A 26,373-nucleotide genomic window follows, 5' to 3' on the forward strand; every position below is an offset into this window, starting at 1 on the left:
TTTAAGTTTTGTATTTTAAATAAATAATCTAAGAGGAGTATTTTCACATTTGTAAGAATTACCTGCCAACAATGAATTCTAGGAATAGGACTACAGCAGATAGAATATAAAAAAATAAGCGAACAGGGCATACGTCACTACTGACCACCCCTTAGCTCTACGTAATGTTCCAGAAAAATTTGAGATCACTTATGATGGACAGAAAAGTCATAAGAAGACAACATGTTACAAATGAGAAAAGAAACAGAACAGGAGGAAGGTTCTTCTGAATGTTTTTTAGCTTGCATTTTCTATGCTTTGAGTCATGAGCATTTTTTAAATAGCGATGACGAACCCACCCATGCGCCAGGTGACCTTGCGGCGGCCACCCAGTCACATTAGGTGTTGCATGGGGGGGGGGTTGGAATTGGAATTACAAGAACTGATCCCCTGTATGACTTTTCATGAAGTAGCTAAAAGCCAGCTTTTCTTCCTTTCCCTCCTGCTACTTTCAGCTGCTGCATGGAGAGCCGTACAGGGGATCTGTATTTGTAATGGTCCCTGACCACCCCCTCCTGTGCACTATTGGATTCCCCTCGGCTGCCTATCCCCCCCTTTGCATGCCCCCCTCCCTCCACAGTGCTGCCAGCTTCCCTCCTTCCTTGCCAGCTGCTGCAGACACACAAGGGAATCTTCAGGATGGAGAGTGGGGAAGGGGCCAGTAATTATGTCATTTACTAACCCCTGCCATTTCTGAATGGAAACAGTGAGTGATCAATAATCACTCTCTGTGTACAATCATAACTGATGCATAGTAAACGGTGTTTACTATGCTTCTGTTTATGATTGAACAGGAAGGCTGTGCAGAGCTCTTCCTGTCCATTCATTCATTCATATTTATGAATGAGAATAGTTTATCCAAAATCTTTTGAATTACCCTCTCAATACTGTATGTTAATAAAGATCGGAAATTACTCTTTGGCCACTTGGAGTATCTTGGTTCACAGTGGGAGTATCCTGGCAAGTGGTGGAAGTGCTGGGTGATAGTAGACGGGGCCTTAGATCAACTTTTGCATCAGGTGCCCACAAGCTTCAAGCTACGCCTCTGGCCAAAGATTATGATGACCAGACCTTACTGGCTACATTGATCTTCGATGCCAATGACTAACTAGGAAGTTAAACTATAATCACAATAATATGCTCAGAGCCTGCATACTATAACCAATTTATCAGTGAAAGCTCTAATATGTCTGTCCTCACTGGTTCACATTTAGTGAAAGACTGGTCGTAAAGATACAACTCACAAGGAATGTTTTTGGTAATTAATAACTACCCATATCTACCCATTCATCTTTTTCCAGGAAATTAGGACCACCAAATTTTTTTTAACACTTTTCAAATAGGGTCATATTTCACGGCTGATGTCACCCTCTGTAATCATTATTCTGTGCCCATCTGTGGACTTCATACCAGTAATGTGTGGATACTTCATCAGAATAAGAATTCCATATCTCAGGGTTGTGCTGACGGTCTCTGTTCCTCCAAAAAACAAGTTGAGTGTGGTCATTACCATGGTGTCCATGTTGAAGTTGCTCTCTGGGTCATCTTTCTCCTAGGTTGGTAAATGTATAAGTCAATATACAGGATAGTATAATGTGGTGTGCTCTAGAAAAGACAGATTTATGCTTACCTTTTTTATCTTGGTTAGGAAACAGTCTATCAGGTCTCTAGGACAGTCTGGCTGAAAGGTCTCCTCGTGTTTCCTCAGGTGCTCCATCACAAAGGTCTTCATTTTTTCAAAATTCCTGAAGATGCGATGGTGTGGCCCTGGCAGATAATCCATGAATCCTGGGAATATGTTGTATAACTTTGCGGTAACAACACAATGGTAAAATGATATTAGACATAAACAGACGAGGGAGTTGTAGCTAGAGATATGCATGATGAAAAAAACATTTTGTTTCAGATTCATTTGTTAAAGCGGAGTTCCACACAAAAATGGAACTTCCGCTTTTCGGAACCCTCCCCCCCTCCGGTGTCACATTTGGCACCTTTCAGGGGGGAGGGGGGTGCAGATACCTGTCTAAGACAGGTATTTGCACCCACTTCCGGCACAGACTCCCACGGGAGTCTATGCTTCTTCCTGTCCCTCCGCGCTGTCTCCTGGGAAACACACAGGTCCCAGGAGATAGCGGGGACCAGTTACGACGAGCAGCGCGACTCGCGCATGTGCAGTAGGGAACCGGGAAGTGAAGCCGCAACGCTTCACTTCCTGATTCCCTCACCTAGGATGGCGGCGGCAGCTGCCGAGAGTCGAGCGATTCATCGGCGTCGGCTGCCGACATCGCTGGACCCTGGGACAGGTAAGTGACCATGTATTAAAAGTCAGCAGCTGCAGTATTTGTAGCTGCTGGCTTTTAATATTTTTTTTTTGGGTGGACTCCCTCTTTAAGTTAATAATTTCGTTTTGTCGTCATGCACCACTACTCTAGATTCTGGGTGCTCAGATTTTGATAAATTCCCCTTGCCTCACTGAATGTTCCCTTTAAGGTTACAATGCCTTGAAAAAGTATTCACACCCCTTGAAATTTTCCACATTTTGCCATCTTACAATCAAAAACATAAATGTATGTTATTGGGATTTTATGTGATAGACCAACACAAAGTGGCACATAATTGTGAAGTGGAAGGAAAATGATAAATGGTTTTCAATTTTTTTTACAAATAAATATCTGAAAAGTGTGGGGTGCATTTGTATTCAGCCCCCCTGAGTCAATACTTTGTAGAACCACCTTTCACTGCAATTACAGCTGCAATTCTTTTTGGGGATGTCTCTACCAGCTTTGCACATCTAGAAAGTGACATTTTTCCCCATTCTTCTTTGCAAAATAGCTTAAGCTCTGTCAGATTGGATGGAGAGTGTTTTTAAACAGCAGTTTTTAAGTCTTGCCACAGATTCTCAATAGGATTTAGGTCTGAACTTTGACTGGACCATTCTAACACATGAATATGCTTTGATCTAAACCATTCCATTGTAGCTCTGGCTGTATGTTTAGGGTCATTGTCCTGCTTGAAGGTGAACCCCCGCTCCAGTCTCAAGTCTTTTGCAGACTCTAACAGGTTTTCTTCTAAGATTGCACAATCATGTGCCACTTTGTGTTGGTCTATCACATAAAATCCCAAAAAAATACATTTATGTTTTTGATTGTAACATGACAAAATGTGGAAAATTTCAAGGGGTGTGAATACTTTTTCAAGACACTGTATATGACAGGCATTGGGAAAAAAAATCACTTTCACATTATTTAGTTGAGTTAAAATATAAAAAAAGACACTTTGACTTACCGTTCCCCAGGGAGAGCTTATGATCCGAAAGTTGTCATTAATGAGTTCAAGAAGCGTCAGGAATTTCTTATCATCATATTCAAACCGATTACCAAACACGATGGAGCAGATGACATTGGAGACAGCTCGACTTAGGAAGAATGTTGGATCAAAGGGATTCTCTTTAAAGATAAATAAAAGTTTATACAGTGCATAAGGCTGTCAAATTACTCCCAGCCGACAACAAAGCTGTCAGTATGCTTTTGGATTAGTCAAGGAAACAAGGGCACTCAGAAAGTTAGTATGCTGCTGCATGGTCTAGTCCCATGTTCGATTGGGCTAGGTATGGTTAGAGTTGGGAGAACATTAATTTTAAGGGTTAGGATTAAGCTGTCCATACACCAGTAGATATTTGAATGAACCTTCATACGAACATTTGTACAAGAATCTTTAGTACATTTGATGACTTGATGGATCTTGTTCGAAAGTACTTCCAAATTTCGTTTGCTTTTAACATTTCATTTTGTAATGAATGAACTGAACAAAAATCATAAACACTATCCGAAATTAGTTTGAGAAAGATTTTCCATCCTGATCCAGTGAATTTTCTCATAATTGTGGTCAAAAGTAAATTTTGACTTTGAAAATGAAACATTTTTAATGAAATTCAACTCGTTTATGGCCAGCTTTAGGCTTAGGTTACATAAAAAATGTGTTCAGCAGCTTCAACAGGGAAATAAATAGTGGGTGGTGCCCTTATTGGTCTTCTTCTGAAATTGATAATGGCCTGTCAGGACCTAGAATTAATACTGTTATATCAGAGACCTGGAACAAGCATGTAGCAAATTAAACTGGAGAAAAAATATGAATTCCTTATCGCTAGGTTCTAGGTTAATAACTCAGAAAGTATTGAAGCAATTTGATCAGCATTCTATTTGAGATAAAGAGAGGTTTATGATGAGAGTCTACTTATGTCTCCCGTGTGAGGTTTCCTTTAAAGTGTATGTGAACTCCAAATCCATTTTTAGTATGTTTGGTATTGTGTCTTACTACAAACATAGTTTTCTCAGGCAAATCATTTATTGTTAATTTATTACAAAGTTTAGTGCGGGAAGATTTTGCCAGTTTCAGGTTATAATGAAAAGCTTCTGCCTGCTGTGCCTAGGCAAAAGTGACATCATTCTCCTTCCAGCAAGATCTAGGGAATGTTGAGTAGCCCAAATCTCATTGAGAAGATGCTCCCAGAACTGTGCTACAGCATCTTCTCACAAAACTTTGATTTCGTTAGTGGGTTGATTATTTTATCCCCTGTACCGCATAAACTGAAGTAAAGCTCCATAAGGCTCCATAAGACTTCATTCACATCTTAGCATTTTGTAGCTTGAAGCTCCAGAATGCTTGCTCAACATCCAAAATGTCATAGTTTTCGATTGTGCTTTTTTACACCTGAGCATAGTGCCGCTTGAAGTGTGTAGCTCAAAAAAATACACAAGCTTCTTTTGAGCTACAAGCTTCAAGCCTCAAATGTTTTGGCCCCAATAGACTTCAATGTTACTGCCTGGAAACCACACAATCATGCACAAAAAAAGCGTGAAACCCACATTGCAAGTTTTGTCCCCTAATAACTGACTTTCCATTAGCTAAAAGTAATAAAAACTCTCAGGTCGCAGATGCTCAAATAAAACGTGCAAAAAATGTACAGAAACTAGAAAAAAAAATCTGCAAAGCGACTAGAGATGCTCATCACAAATGTGAATGCAGCCTTATATCTAACTTTTTCAACTACTCAGCATTTCAGCAAGAGGGAGGGGTGTACATTTAAAAAGTGGAAATTTCATGGCATGCAAGGTCTCTCTAACTATCATAAGGGCCTACACCGAAACTACAAAAGAAATCCATATCTCCCAATACTCACGCTTTGTGTTTAGAAATTCCTCCAATAGAAAGTGAGCTTCTTCTTGAATACGTTCTTCTATGCTTCTCTTTCCCATACCAAAATTCCTAAGCGTAGTCAGGGCAAAACGCCTGAGAATCTTCCACTTCTCTCCATTTGAAAATGCAATACCTGGTTTCAGAAATAACAGCAGAAAGACCACTAATCACATACTACTACTAGTATCAGCCAGAGCAAGTACTAATAGACCCAAAACAAGCACTGAGGAAGTAAAGTGAGATTTCTTAAGCTAAGTCCATCTTTCTAGCCATGTTTCATGACACACCTATATTTAGAGTCTACAGCCCCCCACCCTCAAGCTGCCTCCCCTAACTGGGGGTTCTTTTCCCTGCAGAGTCCTGTCATATTTTAATTTAGCGTAACTATGTGTGGCTCTGCCCCACCAGGTGCATCATCCATTCTCAGAGATATGCAAATGAAAAAAAAAAAAACACAAGTCCCATCTGCCAATATGGCAGAGGAACTCATAGTTCAAATGGAGCCCACGTGCAATGATGTCACCACATTTGTAGTCCATTGATACTTCATCCAGCTTCGTAACTGAAGGTCCATACCTCAGAGCCAGAACATTGCTCCAGCGATCCACTGATCATGGTTTTAGTGCGTTGCAGGCTCTCATGCAATATGCAAATATAATTTTTTTTTGCACAGGTTGAAATTCTCCTGTAAATCTGTATTTTTTTCTGGGTTTCTGAGGTTTTTTTTAGAAAGAAAGGTCAGCAAAGGAAGCCACCATACTCTATCAGAACAGCTTCTTTAAAGTGCCATATATACTATAAGAAATACAAAGGATGCCATTAAAGATGAATTCCTGAATAAGCAAATATTTACTATATATAAGAGACGTGCAAATATGCAGATTAGAAGGTCTTAGTTAAGTCACGACCCCTGATCTGTGTACTTCTTCCAGTGTACAGTAATGTGAAATATGTTAAATATTAAACTGACTGTGGTGCATAGCAATGTCATTTATTTTTTATGTGTACCTTGACAGCAAACCACATTGCCCATTGTGCCTTGTGATACACTGCTTTAAAAAAAAAGTGTCCATTTGAGTGCATTGGCAGCCTTTTTAAAATACATAACCTGCCTTAAGGAAACATGCATAAAGAAGGAAAATCCTGCCACAGTAGGGTAACTCAACAAGACGTGAAATAGGCCAAAAAAGAAGAGGTCAGCTATGGCAGCCTCCATCACATCATTTTTCAGGGAAGGTTTCCTTTAAACTTTTCTGAAACATGCATGGAAAGGTTTCTATTACTAGTCTGAAGAATACATTATTCATCCATTTTTAGGTTAAGTATACATGGGCTTGTTTGTAGCTGAACTGTTTTTTTTTTTTTTTTTGCATACAAGTCAATAGGAACACAAAAGAAGGCTGGTACAGCTCAGGTGGAGGTCAAATTCATCTGTTAAGTTTGAAAGACAAGTGTCTCAAACTGGCCTTAAATACCTGTGTAGAACCATCTACCATAGGTAGGTGCTAGCATAGGATTTTTGCTAGGGAAACTGTCAGCACAGGTAAATTTGGGTAGGCCTATGCTTTGAGCTAGGCCTGTCTGTTTTGATCTGGGGGCAGGGAGTGGTTAGTGTAGCAGTAGGTGTGACCACCTGTGCTCTAGTTCTAAGGTGCCTCCCCTGCTTCCAGGGAGAATGTTCTGGAAGAGGGGCAGGGCGTAGAACTGGAGTGGCAGGCAGCTCATGTGGGAGCCCTGACCAATCCCCAACTGGTATTGGCAGGGGCGGGCCTCCTATATAAGCTGAGGTAACAGGCCACTGGGAGGAGTTGTCTACTGGGAGAAGTGGAGAATGGAGTACTAGACAGCAGCAGGAGGCCATCCCCATCTGTGGGGTGGGGGGGTCGTGCCGATCGCAGGAGGAGGCCCAGGAGATCTGTGAGGGAACTTCACCTTTACACGGTCATTGGTGAAGTCCTTATCATTACACGGTCATTGATAAGGAGTCCTGGATCAGAAGAGAGACTGTAGTGTCAAATCGATGTGGCCCTAGGGCACAGTATTTGCAAGCTGGGCTAGCTGGGAACAGTAGTCCACCGTTCAGCACATGCTTTTAAGCTACTAGGCCTCCGGGGAGAGGTACTGCAGGCCTCTGGCCTAGTAGCAGCAACTAATCAGAGCCAGCACTAGAAACTATTCAGAGTGGGATCTTTTACAAACAGAAGAGGATGTGTCAAGAAATGAATGTGCTACAGCATAAGTTTTATGCAGGAGGGAAGGATTACTGGGAGCAATAGTCTGCAGGAGATGTGCAGAGGAGGAGCAATAGTCTGCAGGAGAAGTGCAGAGGAGGAGCAATAATCTGTATTGAGATGCAGGGAAGAGACTTTAGATGTTATTCATGCTCATCATTTCTTCAGGCTCAAATCAAGTTCTAATGTAAAATATGATGGCGAATAGGGATGAGCCGAACACCCCCCGGTTCGGTTTGCACCAGAACCTGGGAACGGACCGAAAGTTCGCACGAACGTTAGAACCCCATTGACGTCTATGGGACTCGAACGTTCGAAATCAAAAGTGCTCATTTTAAAGGCTAATTTGCATGGTATTGTCCTAAAAAGGGTTTGGGGACCCGGGTCCTACCCCAGGGGACATGTATCAATGCAAAAAAAACTTTTAAAAACGGCCGTTTTTTCGGGAGCAGTGATTTTAATGATGCTTAAAGTAAAAAAAAAAAAAGAAAGTGAAATATTCCTTTAAATATCATACCTGGGGGCTGTCTACAGTATGCCTGTAAAGTGGCGCGTGTTTCCCGTGTTTAGAACAGTCCCTGCACCAAATGTCATTTTTAAAGGAAAAAAATCTCATTTAAAACTGCTTGCGGGTTTAATGTAATGTCGGGTCCTGGCAAAATGGATGAAAATCAGTGAGACAAACAGCATGGGTACCCCCCAGTCCATTACCAGGCCCTTTGGGTCTTATATGGATATTAAGGGGAACCCCGCACCCAAATTAAAATAAGGAAAGGTGTGGGGCCACCAGGCCCTATATACTCTGAACAGCAGTATACAGGCGGTGCAAACAAGACAGGGACTGTAGGTTTGTTGTTAAGTAGAATCTGTTTGTCATTTGGAACGGGTACATTTTTAACGTGTTTAGCTCCAGCCAAAAAATCTTTTTTAAGCTTTTTGGAAAACATAGGGAAGGGTTATCACCCCTGTGACATTTGTTTTGCTGTCTTTCCTCCTCTTTAGAAGATTTCACCACACTTTTTGTCCCAATGACAAATGTTTTTTGAAAATTTGGGGTTTTTTGTGGAACAAGGATTGGAAAGCATCAGTGGAAAGGAGAAATGTTTTTCCCATATTAACTTTTACAGGAGAGAATTTCCCTTCCTAGGGGTAGATTTCATCTCACTTCCTGTTGTCTCCTTCCGTTTGCAAGTAGGAGTCGTTTGTAAGTTAGATGTTTGAAAGTAGGGGCCTGCCCTATATACTCAGCAGAAATTTGGCCCTTAGGTGTTGTTGTGGCCACAACAACGTAAGCCCTCACAGGGCCCTGCTGTGAAATATTAGATCAAGAATTGTAATTACATGGCCCTGTTGAACAGGGGCAGAAAAACTGGGCCTTTGGTGGTGGTGGTGCTGGTGCCACAACACTGTAAGTCCTCACTCGCTCTTGGTGGGTGCAGAAATGGGCCCTGCTGTGAAATATTAGATCAAGAATTGTAATTACATGCCCCTGTTGAACAGGGGCAGAAAAATTGGGCCTTTGGTGGTGGTGGTGGTGGTGGTGCTGGTGCCACAACACTGCAACCCCTCACAGACACTCTAGTTGGAACGCAGGAACGAGCCCTGCTGCAAAGTATTGCATCAAAAATTGCAATTACACGCCCCTGTTAAACAGGGGCAGAAAAATTGGGCCTTAGGCACTGGTGCTGGTGCCACAACACTGCAACCCCTCACAGACACTCTAGTTGGAACGCAGGAACGAGCCCTGCTGCAAAGTATTGCATCAAAAATTGTAATTACACGCCCCTGTTAAACAGGGGCTGAAAAATTGTGCCTTAGGCACTGGTGGTGGCGTCCAGAACCAAAAATGTTCTTTCAAGCTATCAGCGTGATGATTGAGGAGGAAGTGGATAATTACTCAGGGATAGTCACTCAGCATCAGCATAGGCAGTCTTTGAAGGGATCTGAGATTTAAAAAAAAAATATTCGGTTACATCAGCATCAGGTGCTTGGTAGCTGGTAGTGATCCAAGACTGATTCATTTTTATGAAGGTCAGTCGATCGACCGAGTCGGTGGACAGACGCACCCTGTGATCAGTTACCACGCCTCCAGCAGCACTGAATGTGCGTTCCGAAAGAAATCTGGATGCAGGACAGGCCGGTAGCTCAATTGCATACTGTGCAAGCTCTGTCCAGTGATCCATCCTCAAGACCCAGTATCCCAGAGGATTTTCGGTGGGAAAGGTGTCCAAGTCTGATCTTGCCCCTAGGTATTCCTGCACCATGTAAAACAGACGCTGGCGATGGTTGCTGGAACCGATCATACCTTGGGGCTGCGAACCAAAAAATTGTCTGAACGCATCGGTCAGACGGCCACCTTCTCCACCGCTCCTTCTTTGACTGACCGAAGCCTCAGCAACACGTTGTCCAGAAACAGGAGTTTGTAACCTTCCAGTCTCTGGGAACGTGTTGCACAGACCTTTCTGCAAGGCCTCCCGAAGATGTTTCATCCTCTGCTCCCTCTGCGATGGCAAGATAAGGTCCGCAACCTTACCCTTGTAACGTGGATCAAGGAGGGTTGGCAGCCAGTATTGGTCCTTCTCCTTGATACCACGAATACGAGGATCCTTACGCAGGCTTTGCAGGATCAGGGAGGCCATGCAGCGTAGGTTTGCTGAGGCATTCGGTCCGGAGTCCTCTGGGTCACTAAGGACGACATGGTCCGCAGCCACCTCCTCCCAGCCACGTACAAGTCCATGTGTTTCTTGGGACTGATCCCTTAAAGACTGCTGCTGATGCTGAGTGCCAGGCTCCACCTCCATACTGACACAATCTTCCTCCTCCTCCTCCTCGTCCTCTTCCTGTGTGATCGGCGGGCACGCAGGAACACTGTCTGGATAAAGGGGGCCTTGAGAGCTAAGGAAGTCCTCCTCTTCCTGCCTCTGTTCTGCCTCAAGTGCCCTGTCCATTATTCCACGCAGCGTGTGCTCCAACAGGTGGACAAGGGGGACAGTGTCACTGATGCATGCACTGTCACTGCTCAACATCCTCGTGGCCTCCTCAAATGGTGACAGGACAGTGCATGCATCCCTGATCATGGCCCACTGGCGTGGGGAAAAAAAACCAAGCTCCCCTGACCCTGTCCTGGTGCCATAGTCGCACAGGTACTCATTGATGGCCCTCTGCTGCGTGTGCAGCCGCTGCAGCATGGCCAACGTTGAGTTCCACCTGGTGGGCATGTCACAGATTAGGCGGTTCTTGGGCAGGTTAAACTCCTTTTGGAGGTCCGTCAGCCGAGCACTGGCATTATATGACCGGCGGAAATGCACACAGACTTTCCTGGCCTGCCTCAGGACATCCTGTAAGCCCGGGTACCTGCCCAAGAACTGCTGCACCACCAAGTTAAGGACGTGAGCCAAACAGGGCACATGGGTCATTTGTCCCTGTCAGAGGGCAGAGAGGAGGTTGGTGCCATTGTCGCAAACCACCATTCCTGCCTTAAGTTGGCGTGGCGTCAACCACCTCTGAACCTGCCCCTGCAGAGCTGACAGAACCTCTGCCCCAGTGCGGCTCCTGTCCCCCAAGCACACCAGCTCAAGCACCGCATGGCATCTTTTGGCCTGCGTACTTGCGTAGCCCCTTGAACGGCTACGGAGCACCGCTGGTTCCGAGGACAAAGCACAGGAAGAGGCCATGGAGGAAGAAGAAGAGGAGGGGGTGGAGAAGAGAGGTGTGTCACAATCATTAGCATTTTGGAGGCGTGGTGGCGGAACAACCTCCAACACTACTGCACCTTGTCCTGCATCCTTCCCAGCTGCCAGCAGAGTCACTCAATGCGCCGTGAAACTTAGGTAACGTCCCTGTCCATGCCTGCTGGACCATGAGTCAGCAGTAATATGCACCCTACCGCTGACCGCCCTGTCCAGCGAGGCATGGACATTGCCTTCCACATGCCGGTAGAGAGCCAGAATCGCCTTCTGTGAGAACAAGTGGCGTTTGGGTACCTGCCACTGAGGAACCGCACATTCCACAAACTCACGGAAGGGGGCAGAGTCTACCAACTGAAAAGGCAGCAGTTGAAGTGCTAGCAATTTTGCAAAGCTAGCATTCAACCGCTGGGCATGTGGATGGCTGGGAGCAAACTTCTTTTGGCGGTGCAGCAGCTGGGGCAGGGAAATTTGCCTGGTACAATCTGACGTCAGTGTACCAAAAGCAGATTGCCCACAAGTACTTGGCTGTGACACACCTAATTCTACACCTTCATTCCTCTCAGTGCAGGTCTCAGAGAGGACTGAAGGTATAGTGGGGTTGGAAATCTCAGCTGATGAGGAGCAAGGAGAGGTCCTCTTTGTTCTTTGGTGTGGGTCTTTTAGATACGCTTGCCAACGAACTGCATGGCAGGTCAACATATGTCTGGTCAAGCATGTGGTACCCAAGCGGGAGATGTTTTGGCCACGCGAGATACGCTTGAGACATATGTTGCAAATAGCAGCGGTGCGATCTGATGCACTCGTCTCAAAAAAGGCCCACACCAAAGAACTTTTTGAATAACGCACAGAGACTGCAGCGCCCTGCACATGTGGAGCTTTGGGGTGTGATGCAGTCAATGTGCTGCCCTTAGGCTGGCCCCTGGAGGGCATCCTGCCTCGTTGGTGATGTGCCGCCTCCTCCTCCTCTCTCCTATCAGGCACCCACGTTGAGTCAGTGACCTCATCATCCCCTCCCTCCTCATCACTGGAGCAAACCTGGCAGTATGCTGCAGCAGGGGGAGCATGACTGCCAGTACTAATAGGATCAAAAGAACACCAGTAATTTTCTTCAGGTAGCTGTATATACTGTAACAAGACAAGCCTGCCTGTCAGTAAGAAGATAACAGGAACGGATCTAGCTGAACACTGTGAGCAGGACGCACCCCACATATTGTAGATTTAGCTGAACACTGTGAGGTGGACGCACCACACTAACTTGTAGGTTTAGCTGAACACTGTGAGCAGGACGCACCCCACTAACTTGTAGGTTTAGCTGAACACTGTGAGCAGGATGCACTGCACTAACTGTAAATAGTCTAGCTGCCTGACTGTGGTACTAATAGGATCAAAAGAACACCAGTAATTTTCTTCAGGTAGCTGTATATACTGTAACAAGACAAGCCTGCCTGTCAGTAAGAAGATAACAGGAACGGATCTAGCTGAACACTGTGAGCAGGACGCACTGCACTAACTTGTAGGTTTAGCTGAACACTGTGAGGTGGACGCACCACACTAACTTGTAGGTTTAGCTGAACACTGTGAGCAGGACGCACCCCACTAACTTGTAGGTTTAGCTGAACACTGTGAGGTGGACGCACCACACTAACTTGTAGGTTTAGCTGAACACTGTGAGCAGGACGCACCCCACTAACTTGTAGGTTTAGCTGAACACTGTGAGCAGGACGCACCCCACTAACTTGTAGGTTTAGCTGAACACTGTGAGCAGGACGCACTGCACTAACTGTAAATAGTCTAGCTGCCTGACTGTGGTACTAATAGGATCAAAGGAACACCAGTAATTTTCTTCAGGTAGCTGTAAATACTGTAACAAGACAAGCCTGCCTGTCAGTAGAAAGATAACAAGAACGGATCTAGCTAAACTGAATACAGTGTATATATATATATATATGCAACACCTGGGATGCATATATATATATACACAATACACTGTAAGTGCAGCTAACTGACTGACTGTTCTGCCTAATCTATCTAACTCAAATCAAATGTCACTGTCTGTCTGTCTCTCTCTCTCAATGAACACCGGAACACACACTACACAGGGCCGCCGTGCAGGCGGCCTTATATAGTGTGGGGCGTGTACTAAATCCCCTGAGCCATAATTGGCCAAAGCCTCCTTGGCTTTGGCCAATTACGGCTCTCTGTTCAGGCGGTGCTGTGATTGGCCAAGCATGCGGGTCATAGTGCATGCTTGGCCAATCATCAGCCAGCAATGCACTGCGATGCCGCAGTGAATTATGGGCCGTGACACGCCACACGAATTTGGCGCGAACGGCCCCATATTGTTCGCAATTCGGCGAACGGCCGAACAGCCGATGTTCGAGTCGAACATGGGTTCGACTCGAACACGAAGCTCATCCCTAATGGCGAAGTGATCTGATCTATGGGCATCTCATATACCCCTTTCCTCATCCAAGTTATACCCCCCATTAAACAAAAACAAAACAAAGCAAATGACTGTTCATTGTCTCAGTGTGATATATGGAGGTCTGGCAGCAGGGTGATATGGTGGATGTTAGTAACTAGTGGCAACACACCGCTACACCTGTGCACAGACTATGCACATGTACAACATGTCCCACGATTTGGGACTTCAAAGTAGCATTACAAGTCATTCCCCATGATTTCCAATGACAACCATTCATATTAGTACGACTTCAAGTCATTCCGACTTCAAAGTAGTCCCTGCACTACTTTGGTCCGACTTTGATGCCAGTTACACAGGCATTCCCTGAAATCACGACAAAATTGCCGCGCGAATGGCGGCAAAATCTCAGCCACGAAATTGCAGTAAAATCACATGACTTTGAAGTTGCAGTAGTGTGAAATGGGGGTTAATGCCGCGTACACACGAGCGGACTTTTCAACCGGACTGGTCCGACGGACTTTCGGCTGACTCCCAACTGACTTTTCCAAGGAACGGACTTGCCTACACACGATCACACCAAAGTCCGACGGATTCGTACGTGGTGACGTACGACCGGACTAAAATAAAGAAGTTGATAGCCAGTAGCCAATAGCTGCCCTAGCGTCGGTTTTCGTCCGTCGGACTAGCATACAGACGAGCGGACTTTTCGATAGAAACTGGGTCCGGCGGAGTTCCGACGTAAAGATTTGAAACATGTTCCAAATCTAAAGTCCTTCAGATTTTCGACCGAAAAAGTCCCGTGCAGGCCTGATGAAGCCCACACACGGTCGAATTGTCGCTGGACTCGGTCCGTCGGACCAGTCCGGTCGAAAAGTCCACTCATGTGTATGCGGCATTAGTGTTTAGGTACTCTAAACATGCAGTAAAAGCATCTTAAAATCACTGACCTCTCTAGCTATAGGCATTGTAGTAAAATTCATCTTCAAATTTCACACCAAAGGAATTGAAATCACAGCCTCTTCCTTTGAAGGCCTTATATTTTGTATATATAGGAATCTGGGGCTGCATAACATAAAATTAAAGCATATCTCCCTGCTTAGGAGCATAAAGCCATTCATAGAAATCCATAGCTGTATGGTAAATAAATACGGTAATAATAAAAAAACAAAAAACTATACGCTAGTATATGCCAGTACCTGTGTAAAGAAACGTGAACAAACATATAGGGACAGATGTGCACTACCGAAATTGTTTCAATTTGTTTTAGTTTCATTTGTTTGTTTTTTCTTGTTTATCAGATCATTCATTATAATCAGCATTGGCCCGCTAGTGAGCATTGCGGATGTCCTTCTCCAGGGGGGTTGTGAACGGCAGACAGCAGTAAGGTAGGACCGGGACCCTGTGGCTAGTCTGGGTGGGTTTACCCCCCACCCCTTCCTTGTACCAAGGTTGTATTAGTTTTTGCTTCCACAGACTTATCTGACGCCTATTGGTTCCGGCCTTGTCGCAGACAGAGGGACCCATGTCCAATAAGCTTCCAGTCTATAATAATCTACTTGTGTTCTAGGACGACTATATAATCCAGTCATCACATTTCGTGACACCCCTACACAATATGTGGTCTCGTTGCCTGCACTCTCTTCTCCTGCCTGCCATGCTCACTCCCCCCCCCCCCGGACCCCGGAGTTTTGTATAAAATTATCCAATAGATCTTTAACAGGTGGGTTATACCTCCTAATTACCAGGTATACAGTATCTCGCAAAAGTGAGTACACCTCCTCACATTTTTGTAAGCATTTTATTCTATCTTTTCATGTGACAACACTGAAGAAATTACAATTTGCTACAATATAAATCAGTGAGTGTACAGCTTGTATAACAGTGTAAATTTGCTGTCCCTTCAAAATAACTCAACACACAACCATTAATGTCTAAACCGCTGCCAACAAAAGTGTGTACACCCCTAAGTGAAAATGTCCAATCTGGACCCAATTAGCCATTTTCCCACCCCGATATCATGTGACTCATTGGTGTTACAAGGTCTCAGGTGTTATCGCTCTCACTCTCTCATACTGGTCACTGGAAGTTCAATATGGCTCCTCATGGCAAAGAACTCTCTGAAGATCTGAAAAAAAGAATTGTTGCTCTACGTAAATATGGCCTAGGCTATAAGAAGATTGCCAAGAACCTGAAACTGAGCTGCAGCACATTGGCCAAGACCATACAGCGGTTTAACAGGACAGGTCCACTCAGAACAGGCCTCTCCATGGTCGACCAAAGAAGTTGAGTGCAGGTGCTCAGCGTCATATGCAGAGGTTGTCTTTGTGAAACAGACATATGAGTGCTGCCAGCATTGCTGCAGAGGTTGAAGGGGTGGGGGGTCAGCCTGTCAGTGCTCAGAACATACACCGCACACTGCATCGAATTGGTCTGCATGGCTGTCGTCCCAGAAGGAAGCCTCTTCTAAAGATGATGCACAAGAAGCCAGAAAACAGTTTGCTGAAGACAAGCAGACTAAAGACATGGATTACTGGAACAATGTCCTGTGGTCTGATGAGACCAAGATAAACCCATTTGGTTCAGATGGTGTCAAGCGTGTGTGGCAGGAACCAGGTGAGGAATAAAAAGACAAGTGTGTCTTGCCTATAGTCAAGCATGGTGGTGGGAGTGTCATGGTCTGGGGCTGGATGAATGCTGCCACCACTGGGGCCATTACAGTTCATTAAGGGAACCATGAATGCCAACATGTACTGTGACATACTGAAGCAAAGCATGATCCCCTCACTTCAGAGACTGGGCCGCAGGGCAGAATTTCAGCATAACAACCACAAACACACCTCCTAAAGAAGCTTAGGGTAAAGGTGATGGACTGGCCAAGCATGTCTCCAGACCTAAACCCCATTGAACATCTGTGGGGCATCCTCAAACAGGAGGTGGAGGAGCACAAGGTCTACATCCACCAGCTCCGTGAGGTCTCTAACATTCACCAGCTCTGTGATGTCCTCATGGAGGAGTGGAAGAGGACTCCAGTGGCAACCTGTGAAGCTCTGGTGAACTCCATGCCCAAGAGGGTTAAGGCAGTGCTGGAAAATAATGGTGGCCACACAAAATATTGACACTTTGGGCCCAATTTGGACATTTTCATTTAGGGGTATACTCACTGTTGCCAACGATTTAGACATTAATGGCTGTGTGCTGAGTTATTTTGAGGGGACAGTGAATTTACACTGTTATACAAGCTGTACACTCAACTTTACATTGTAGCAAAATGTAATTTCTTCAGTGTTGTCACATGAAAAGATATAACAAAATATTTACAAAAATGTGAGGGTTGTGCTCACTTTTGTGAGATACTGTATATTCACCTCCTTCCTCTTACCTGTCTGTTCCTCTCATCCCCCCCTATCCTGTGGTCCACTCTTCACCCCCCCCCCTCTCTTCCACTCCTTCCCTAACCCATTTTTTCCCTTTTCCCTCCCCCCTCCTTCCCAAAACACCTCCATTTCAAACCCCCTCCATCCCTTGGTTTCCTTTCCTTTTCTCCCCTTTTTCCCCTTCCCTTACCCTCTTGCTCCCATTTTGTTGTTCATCTGCTTTTTTCTTGTTCTCTTTTTTGTTTTTCATCTTTTTTTCTTGCTCCCTCTTTTGTCTTTCCTTTCCTCTTTTCTTAACCAGATAAACAAAAAGCATTTAATTCTGTTGATTGGTGTTATATGCACAAAGTCCTTGAATGCTTTGGCTTCGTGCCTGTTTACAGGAAGTGGATATCCATACTTTATAAAAATCCTAGGGTAGCAATAAGATTGGGGCTGTCAGTGTCTGAATTTTTTGAGGTGGGTAGAGGCACGAGGCACAAGGCACGAGGCATGAGGCACGAGGCAGGGGTGTTCACTATCCCCCTTCCTCTTTGCTATTGCCATGGAACCAATAGCAGTTGCCCTTCAGTCATCAGAGGAGGTAGGGGCCATTGGGGGGGGCACAATCAATGGGTCCCTTGCGCTATATGCTGATGACTTGCTCCTGTTTCTTAAGGACCCGGGCGTCTCACTAGAGGCCGCACTAGCTATTCTTGACAAATTTGCTACATTTTCAGGATTGAAAGTAAACTGGAGCAAGTCATCTATTTTACCTGTAGATGCGGGAGCTAAAGGTGGGGCAAACCCTGATCTCCTGCTATAATGGGTATCCTCTGTAAAATGCCTAGGGGTGAAAATCACAGCGAATGTTCAGGATTATTTGCCCTTTAATTTACTTCACCATGTGACACTTCTCAAGCAGAAAGTCCAGGCTTGGACGAAACTACCTTTATCCTTAATGGGTAGGATCATCCTACTAAAAATGAAACTTCTCCCTGTCATTTTATATTTCCGGAGACATGCATCAATATGGGTACTGAAATCCTACTTTAAAAAGATTGATGGCATAGTCAGTTCCTTCCTATGGGCACCCAAACCCCCTAGAATCCTAGAATAGATATCAAAGTGTTACAAGAGCCTTGGGATCAGGGGGGGGGGGTTGGCTCTGCCTGACTGGCAAAATATTATTTGGCTGGCCAGATGGTTTTTGCCCGTAGGTGGCTGGTCGCTGATGAAGGGGACTCGGCCACTGTTCCTGGAGGCAGCTCATATGGTCTCATACGAAAGCCTGAGACTGGCTCTTTATATGGGAACTAAATTGGATCTCCCACTCACTCTAACCATGAAGGCCACTTTTAAAGCCTGGGACTTTGCGGTTAAACTTGCATGCCCAAGTTATCAGGGCATCTCCCCCTCTACCCCGTTATGGATGAACCCTACACTTTCTTATTTCCATAACATACAAGATCCTATGATCTGGGCGATCAAGGGCATAAAAACACTCAAATATATCACCAGTTATGGGGAACTGCTGACCTTTGCTCAAATCAAAGTGAAACATGACCTACCTAATTATTATTTATTTAGATTCTTCCAAATACATCATGCCTTTCAGGTACAGTTTAGAGACATAAAAGTAAAATCCCTACCCTCAGATTTGAAGAGTGTGCTAAAGGAGGAGGAGCTTGCCAAAACCCTTTCAGTGATTTCCTCAAAGAGACACCACAGGCCATAACCAGATGCAGAGAAAAATGGAGAATAGAGGGACTTGACATACAGGGGGAGGACTGGGACGATATGTGGACCAAACCTTTCAAACACACAGTATCGGCCAGAGATAAATTGATCCAATTCAAGTTTCTACATAGGAGCTACTATACACCAGCTAGGTTGGCCAAGATTTTTCATTAAAAGTGTTCCTTGTTTAGTTAGTTGAACTATGTTAGTTCGCTTACATAGTACCTTGGCCATGTCTGGTCGGAATGTGAGCTGATGTTATGTTGACATGCTCGTATGTTGAATAGTTTTTTATTCTTTCAGATTTTTGTATTTTCAAATTTTGGTTCTTTCGGTATTTCGTTCTTTCGAGTTTTCGTTTTTTCGGATTTTCGTTCTCTCTGACAATTTGTTTTCGTATGCATTCGTCAAAAGAGTCTTTCGTTCATTCGGATACTGCTGAATGAACAAATCTGCAGAATTTTGTTTGAAAATGAGTTCGTAACTAAACAATTGCACATGTCTAGATGTAAACCTCTGGATGCACACAGCCTGCTTCCATGGTTGTACATCTAAATGCGTGCATGTAATTGTGCAAGTACTGGGGTACTATCTGCCTACAGTCATTATTTTCTATGGGCGACTGTACCAAACACCTGTGTCTGCCGAGTCCAAATATAATGTCATATGGCCCAGGTGCCAACGTGCATGAGGCCTCATCGTCCTTCCATAAGCAGTCCAATCAGATCAGATTGTCAGTTTTTCAGGTAGATCTGACTGGAATGGTAATGTCAGTCTATGGGTTGGCAGATGTGAACAGACAGGTGTTTGTTTGCATCCAATTACCTCTGTGTCAGTCTAGGTCTGAAAGAAAAATGAAAGGTTTAGCATCCTTCTCTGTTTTTTCAGACCTAAAACTGACAGATCAAAAGTAAAAATATGTAAATGGACACACACATCAGCCTACCCAAGCTGGGGGAAAATAAAATGAATGTACAGTACATGGATGTCCCAAAGGTAACATTCATGGATCCTCTGCTGATCGGAGTAAAGGAGGGCCATAGGCCTACTTTTTATGGCAGCGGAATCTGTAAGCTGTTAAAAACTGTCTGAAACCTAGCTTGACAGTGTCTGCTGTGATCTTTGAGAATTAATTACTTTACTGTACATGCAGCTACAGAGGTCAGTGATAACTTATTTTAAAGATCTTTTACGGGTGTTTAAAATATTTAATATTTTAACCACTTCAGCCCCGGAAGGTTTTACCCCCTTCCTGACCAGAGCACTTTTTACAATTCGGCACTGCGTCACTTTAACGGCTAATTGCGCGGTCATGCAATGCTGTACCCAAACAAAATTTGCGTCCTTTTCTTCCCACAAATAGAGCTTTCTTTTGATGGTATTTGATCACCTCTGCCGTTTTTATTTTTTGCGCTATAAACGGAAAAAGACCGAAAATTTTGAAAAAAAATGATATTTTCTACTTTTTGTTATAAAAAAAATCCAATAAACTCAATTTTAGTCATACATTTAGACCAAAATGTATTCGGCCACATGTCTTTGGTAAAAAAAATGTCAATAAGCGTATATTTATTGGTTTGCGCAAAAGTTATAGCGTCTACAAACTAGGGTACATTTTCTGGAATTTGCACAGCTTTTAGTTTATGACTGCCTATGTCATTTCTTGAGGTGCTAAAATGGCAGGGCAGTACAAAACCCCCCCAAATGACCCCATTTTGGAAAGTAGACACCTCAAGGAAATTGCTGAGAGGCATGTTGAGCCCATTGAATATTTATTTTTTTTGTCCCAAGTGATTGAATAATGACAAAAAAAAAAAAAAAACAATTTACAAAAAGTTGTCACTAAATGATATATTGCTCACACAGGCCATGGGCATATGTGGAATTGCACCCCAAAATACATTCAGCTGCTTCTCCTGAGTACGGGGATACCACATGTGTGGGACTTTTTGGGAGCCTAGCCGCGTACGGGGCCCCAAAAACCAAGCACCGCCTTCAGGATTTCTAAGGGCATAAATTTTTGATTTCACTCCTCGCTGCCTATCACAGTTTTGAAGGCCATAAAATGCCATGATGGCACAACCCCCCCCCCCAAATGACCCCATTTTGGAAAGTAGACACCCCAAGCTATTTGCTAAGAGGCATGGTGAGTATTTTGCAGCTCTCATTTGTTTTTGAAAATGAAGAAAGACCAGAAAAATTTTTTTTTTTTCTTTTTTCAATTTTCAAAACTTTGTGACAAAAAGTGAGGTCTGCAAAATACTCACTATACCTCTCAGCAAATAGCTTTGGGTGTTTACTTTCCAAAATGGGGTCATTTGGGGGGGTTTTGTGCCACCTGGGCATTCCATGGCCTCCGAAACTGTGATAGGCAGTGAAGAGTGAATTCAAAAATTTACGCCCTTAGAAAGCCTGAAGGCGGTGCTTGGGTTTCGGGGTCCCGTGCGCGGCTAGGCTCCCAAAAAGTCTCACACATGTGGTATCCCCGTACTCAGGAGAAGCAACAGAATTTATTTTGGGGTGTAATTTCACATATCCCCATGGCATGTTTGAGCAATATACCATTTAGTGACAACTTTGTGCAAAAAAAAAAAAAAAAATTGTCTCTTTCCTGCAACTTGTGTCACAATATAAAATATTCCATGGACTCGACATGCCTCTCAGCAAATAGCTTGGGGTGTCTACTTTCCAAAATGGGGTCATTTGGGGGGGTTTTGAACTGTCTTGGCATTTTATGCACAACATTTAGAAGCTTATGTCACACATCACCGACTCTTCTAACCACTTGAAGACAAAGCCCTTTCTGACACTTTTTGATTACATGAAAAAATTATTTTTTTTTGCAAGAAAATTACTTTGAACCCCCAAACATTATATATTTCTTTAAAGCAAATGCCCTACAGATTAAAATGGTGGGTGTTTCATTTTTTTTTTTCACACAATATTTGCGCAGCGATTTTTCAAACGCATTTTTTGTGGAAAAAACACACTTTTTTAAATTTTAATGCACTAAAACACACTATATTGCCCAAATGTTTGATGAAATAAAAAAGATGATCTTAGGTCGAGTACATGGATACCAAACATGACATGCTTTAAAATTGCGCACAAACGTGCAGTGGCAACAAAATTAATACATTTTTAAAAGCCTTTAAAAGCCTTTACAGGTTACCACTTTAGATTTACAGAGGAGGTCTACTGCTAAAATTAGTGCCCTCGATCTGACATTCGCGGTGACACCTCACATGCATGGTGCAATTGCTGTTTACATTTGACGCCAGACCGACGCTTGCGTTCGCCTTAGCGCGAGAGCAGGGGGGACAGGGGTGCTTTTTTTTTTTTTTTTTTTTTTTTTCTTTATTATTTTTTTGCTTTTTTATCTTATTTTTAAACTGTTCCTTTCATTTTTTTTTAATCATTTTTATTGTTATCTCAGGGACTGTAAATATCCCCTATGATAGCAATAGGTAGTGACAGGTACTCTTTTTTGAAAAAATTGGGGTCTATTAGACCCCAGATCTCTCCTCTGCCCTCAAAGCATCTGACCACACCAAGATCGGTGTGAAAAAATGCTTCCCCAATTTCCCAATGGCGCTGTTTACATCTGGCGAAATCTAAGTCATAAAATGCTCGTAGTTTCCGGTTTCTTAGGCCATAGAGATGTTTGGAGCCACTCTGGTCTCTGATCAGCTCTATGGTCAGCTGGCTGAATCACCGGCTGCATTCTCAGGTTCCCTGTTGAGACAGGAGAGCCAGAGAAAAACACGGAAGACGGGGGGGGGGGGGGCATTCCCTCCCACTGCTTGTAAAAGCAGTCTAGAGGCTAATTAGCTGCTAGGATTGCTTTTACATGAAAGCCGACCGCTGGCTGAAAAGAATGATACCAAGATGATACCTAAACCTGCAGGCATCATTCTGGTATAACCACTCAAAGTCGTGAATGGCGTACCTGAAGACAAAAAAATGGTTAACAATAAAGCACAGTGAACAGTAAAGTATAAAAAATTGCATACCTGAAAAGCAAAAATGATAAAACATAATAACAATAAAACATTGCAGATTAGAATACAGTAAAAAAGAGCAGAACAATAGAGAGAGAGAATAGAGAGAGAGAGAACAATAAAACGACAACTATTTATTTTTTTTTATTTTTGTTTGTGTTTTTTTTTTTTTTTACACTTTTTTTTGTAACTGTAACTTTTATAACTGTAACCGGTTCCAGGTTCGGGTCTCTCAAAATGCGATGGCATCTTGGGAGACCCTGTGAAAGTGTGCCTAGTCTGTGCAATGCTGTACCCTACGCTAATACTCAACTAGTGCATGGTAGCGTTCAAAACATTCACCAATGCAAAGACCAGGATTGTCAGGACAGGAGGGACAATAATAGCGGGTGTCACGCCTATATCCGCGCTTGCTGCAGACACGACATCTTTTTTGGGGGGGTTCGTTGGGTAGGGGTACTCGGGAGGACATAAAGAAAATGCCTCTCATGCAGCCGACTGCATTTGGTTGGGGATGTGAATGGGGGAAGTAGGGGCACTGCAGAAGTGGTGGGTTCCCAATTAGGATTGGCGAATGCAGCAGGAAGGGCACTATGGGAACGACGGGCCTGTGTTTGTCTTCTTGGTGGCAGCGGGACACTACTTGTGCTTGCCACCTCACCAGCTTGAACTGCACTTATGGGACTCGCCACGTCACCAAGTGTTACTGCAGTGCTGGTTTGACTACGACCGGGGTGTACTAGGCCGCTGGCGCTTGCCAGTTCACCAAAACGCTACAAAAAAAAATTGTTAGCGATCGCAGGGATCAGGCCTGACTCTACGATCGCTGCAGTTATGCGTTTAGTGTTTTGTAAGTGACAGTGATCGATCAATACTGCACTTGGGTGGGCTGGGCTGGGCCGGGCGGAGGGGCAAAATGCAGGTGCTAGCAGGTATCTGGGCTGATCCCGCTAACACTGCGTTTTTGGGAATCCTAAACTGCTGGGGACGCTAGTAAAGATCTGATCGGATCAGATATTGATGCGTTCAGATACTATACCACTAAGGGAGGTGTACGGTGCGTGGGTGTTAGCGCTACTGGCACTAACCTGACGCTGCCTGGGGCTGGTGCTTGCCATTTCACCAAAACGCTACCAAAAAAACTGTTAGCGATCGCAGGGATCAGGCCTGACTCTGGGAACGCTGCAGTTATGCGTTTAGTGTTTTGTAAGTGACAGTGATCGATCGATACTGCACTTGGGTGGGCTGGGCCGAGCCAGGCGGAGGGGCAAAATGCAGGTGCTAGCAGGTATCTGGGCTGATCCCGCTAACACTGCGTTTTTGGGAACCCTAAACTGCTGGGGACATTGGTATAGATCTGATCGGATCAGATATTGATCCGTTCAGATACTATACCACTAAGGGAGGCGTATGCTGCGTGCGTGGGTGTTAGCGCTACTGGCGCTAATCTGACGCTGCTTGGGGCGACTCATATCATCGCCGGGCGATCGGGGGGGCTAAACCTTTATTCGGTAATAAACGGCGGGTGCCCTGACACTATAAAAAATAAACAAACTAACCAGCGTCACCCGTAACGGTTATACAGTGATCAGTGGTGAAAGGGTTAACTAGGGGGCAATCAAGGGGTTAAAACCTTTATTAGATAGTATATGGGGGTCCCTGTCGCTATAAAACGCTGACGGCGAACCTAAATATTTATGTCCCTAACTAGCGTCACCAGTGACACTAATACAGCGATCAGAAAAATGATCGCTTAGCGACACTGGTGACAAGCCGAGGAGAGATGACATCACATCCTCTGCCTGTGTGTACTATACACAGGCAGGGGATGTTTCTCATTGGCTGGGAGCGATCGCGAGGGGGGGGCCACGATCGGATGGCCTCCCCCTCATCTCTGATCGCTGCCAGACAAATGCCGACCGGGGGGTCCGATCGGACCCCCCGCCCGCGGGAAGGCAATCACGTACCAGGTACGTGATTTTGCCTGCCCGTGCCGCTCTGTTCACGTATATATGCGTGAGGCGGTCGGCAAGTGGTTAATATCCATAGTCTGCAAGCATGCTGCATATATCCAGCTGCTGAACAAACCTTTAGTGTGCTGCAGTTTTTTAAAACTCCACCTCTCTGTATGTTTTGAGTAGTTTTTGCAGGAAGTTTATCTAACATAGGAATTATTTCTGTTGCATGCAATATACAGTGGAGACAGAAAGTATTCAGACCCCCCTTAAATGTTTCACTCTTTGTTATATTGCAGTCATTTGCTAAAATCATTTAAATTCATTTTTTTCCTCATTAATGTACACACAGCACCCCATATTGACAGAAAAACACAGAATTGTTGACATTTTTGCAGATATATTAAAAAAGAAAAACTGAAATATCACATGATCCTAAGTATTCAGACCCTTTGCTCAGTATTTAGTAGAAGCACCCTTTTGATCTAATACAGCCATGAGTCTTTTTGGGAAAGATGCAACAAGTTTTTCACACCTGGATTTGGGGATCCTCTGCCATTCCTCCTTGCAGATCCTCTCCAGTTCTGTCAGGTTGGATGGTAAACGTTGGTGGACAGCCATTTTTGTGCTTAGGGTCATTGTCTTGTTGGAAGGTAAACCTTCGGCCCAGTGTGAGGTCCTGAGAACTCTGGAGAAGGTTTTCGTCCAGGATATCCCTGTACTTGGCCGCATTCATCTTTCCCTCGATTGCAACCTGTCGTCCTGTCCCTGCAGCTAAAAAAACATCCCCACAGCATGATGCTGCCACCACCATGCTTCACTGTTGGGACTGTATTGGACAGGTGATGAGCAGTGCCTGATTTTCTCCACACATACCACTTAGAATTCAGGCCAAAAATTTCTATCTTGGTCTCATCAGACCAGAGAATCTTATTTCTCAGCATCCTGGAATCCTTTAGGTGTTTTTTTAGCAAACTCCATGCGGGCTTTCATGTGTCTTGCACTGAGGATAGGCTTCCGTCGCTGCAGTGATGGTTGACTTTCTACAACTTTCTCCCATCTCCCAACTGCATCTCTGGAGCTCAGCCGCAGTGATCTTTGGGTTATTCTTTACCTCTCTCACCAAGGCTCTTCTCCCCAATAGCTCAGTTTGGCTGGACGGACAGCTCTAGGAAGGGTTTTGGTCGTCCCAAATGTCTTCCATTTAAGGATTATGGAGGCCACTGTGCTCTTAGGAACCTTAAGTGCAGCAGAAATTTTTTGTATCCTTGGCCAGATCTGTGCCTTGCCACAATTCTGTCTCTGAGCTCTTCAGGCAGTTCCTTTGACCTCATGATTCTCATTTGCTCTGACATGCACTGTGAGCTGTAAGGTCTTATATAGACAGGTGTGTGGCTTTCCTAATCAAGTCTAATCAGTATAATCAAACACAGCTGGACTCAAATGAAGGTGTAGAACCATCACAAGGATGATCAGAAGAAATGGACAGCACCTGAGTTAAATATATGAGTGTCACAGCAAAGGGTCTGAATACTTAGGACCATGTGATATTTAAGTTTTTCTTTTTTAATAAATCTGCAAAAATGTCAACAATTCTGTGTTTTTCTGTCAATATGGGGTGCTGTGTGTACATTAATGAGGAAAAAAAATGAACTTCATGGAAAACATAAACGTAGTGCTATCCCATTGGAGAACTTGAAGATTTACACAGGTTCTTTCCTGAACAGTGCTGGGGCAGACAAGC

The 26,373-nt window shown here is 44.3% G+C and overlaps 1 protein-coding gene across 1 annotated transcript in view; it reads right to left on the reverse strand.

The window, feature by feature from the left end:
• LOC141107661 (cytochrome P450 2F2-like) overlaps window positions 1-26,373 on the reverse strand; it is a 70,592-nt gene that overhangs the window by 16,457 nt on the left and 27,762 nt on the right. The window contains exons 4-7 of the mRNA XM_073598552.1: window positions 5,219-5,368; window positions 3,325-3,485; window positions 1,670-1,846; window positions 1,450-1,591 (exon numbers count right to left, since the gene is read on the reverse strand). Of these exons, the coding sequence (XP_073454653.1) occupies window positions 1,450-1,591; window positions 1,670-1,846; window positions 3,325-3,485; window positions 5,219-5,368 (630 nt within the window). The remainder of the gene's footprint in view (window positions 1-1,449; window positions 1,592-1,669; window positions 1,847-3,324; window positions 3,486-5,218; window positions 5,369-26,373) is intronic.

The sequence above is a fragment of the Aquarana catesbeiana genome, linkage group LG09 (assembly GCF_042186555.1).
Source record: "Aquarana catesbeiana isolate 2022-GZ linkage group LG09, ASM4218655v1, whole genome shotgun sequence".
NCBI classification, from domain to species: domain Eukaryota; kingdom Metazoa; phylum Chordata; class Amphibia; order Anura; family Ranidae; genus Aquarana; species Aquarana catesbeiana.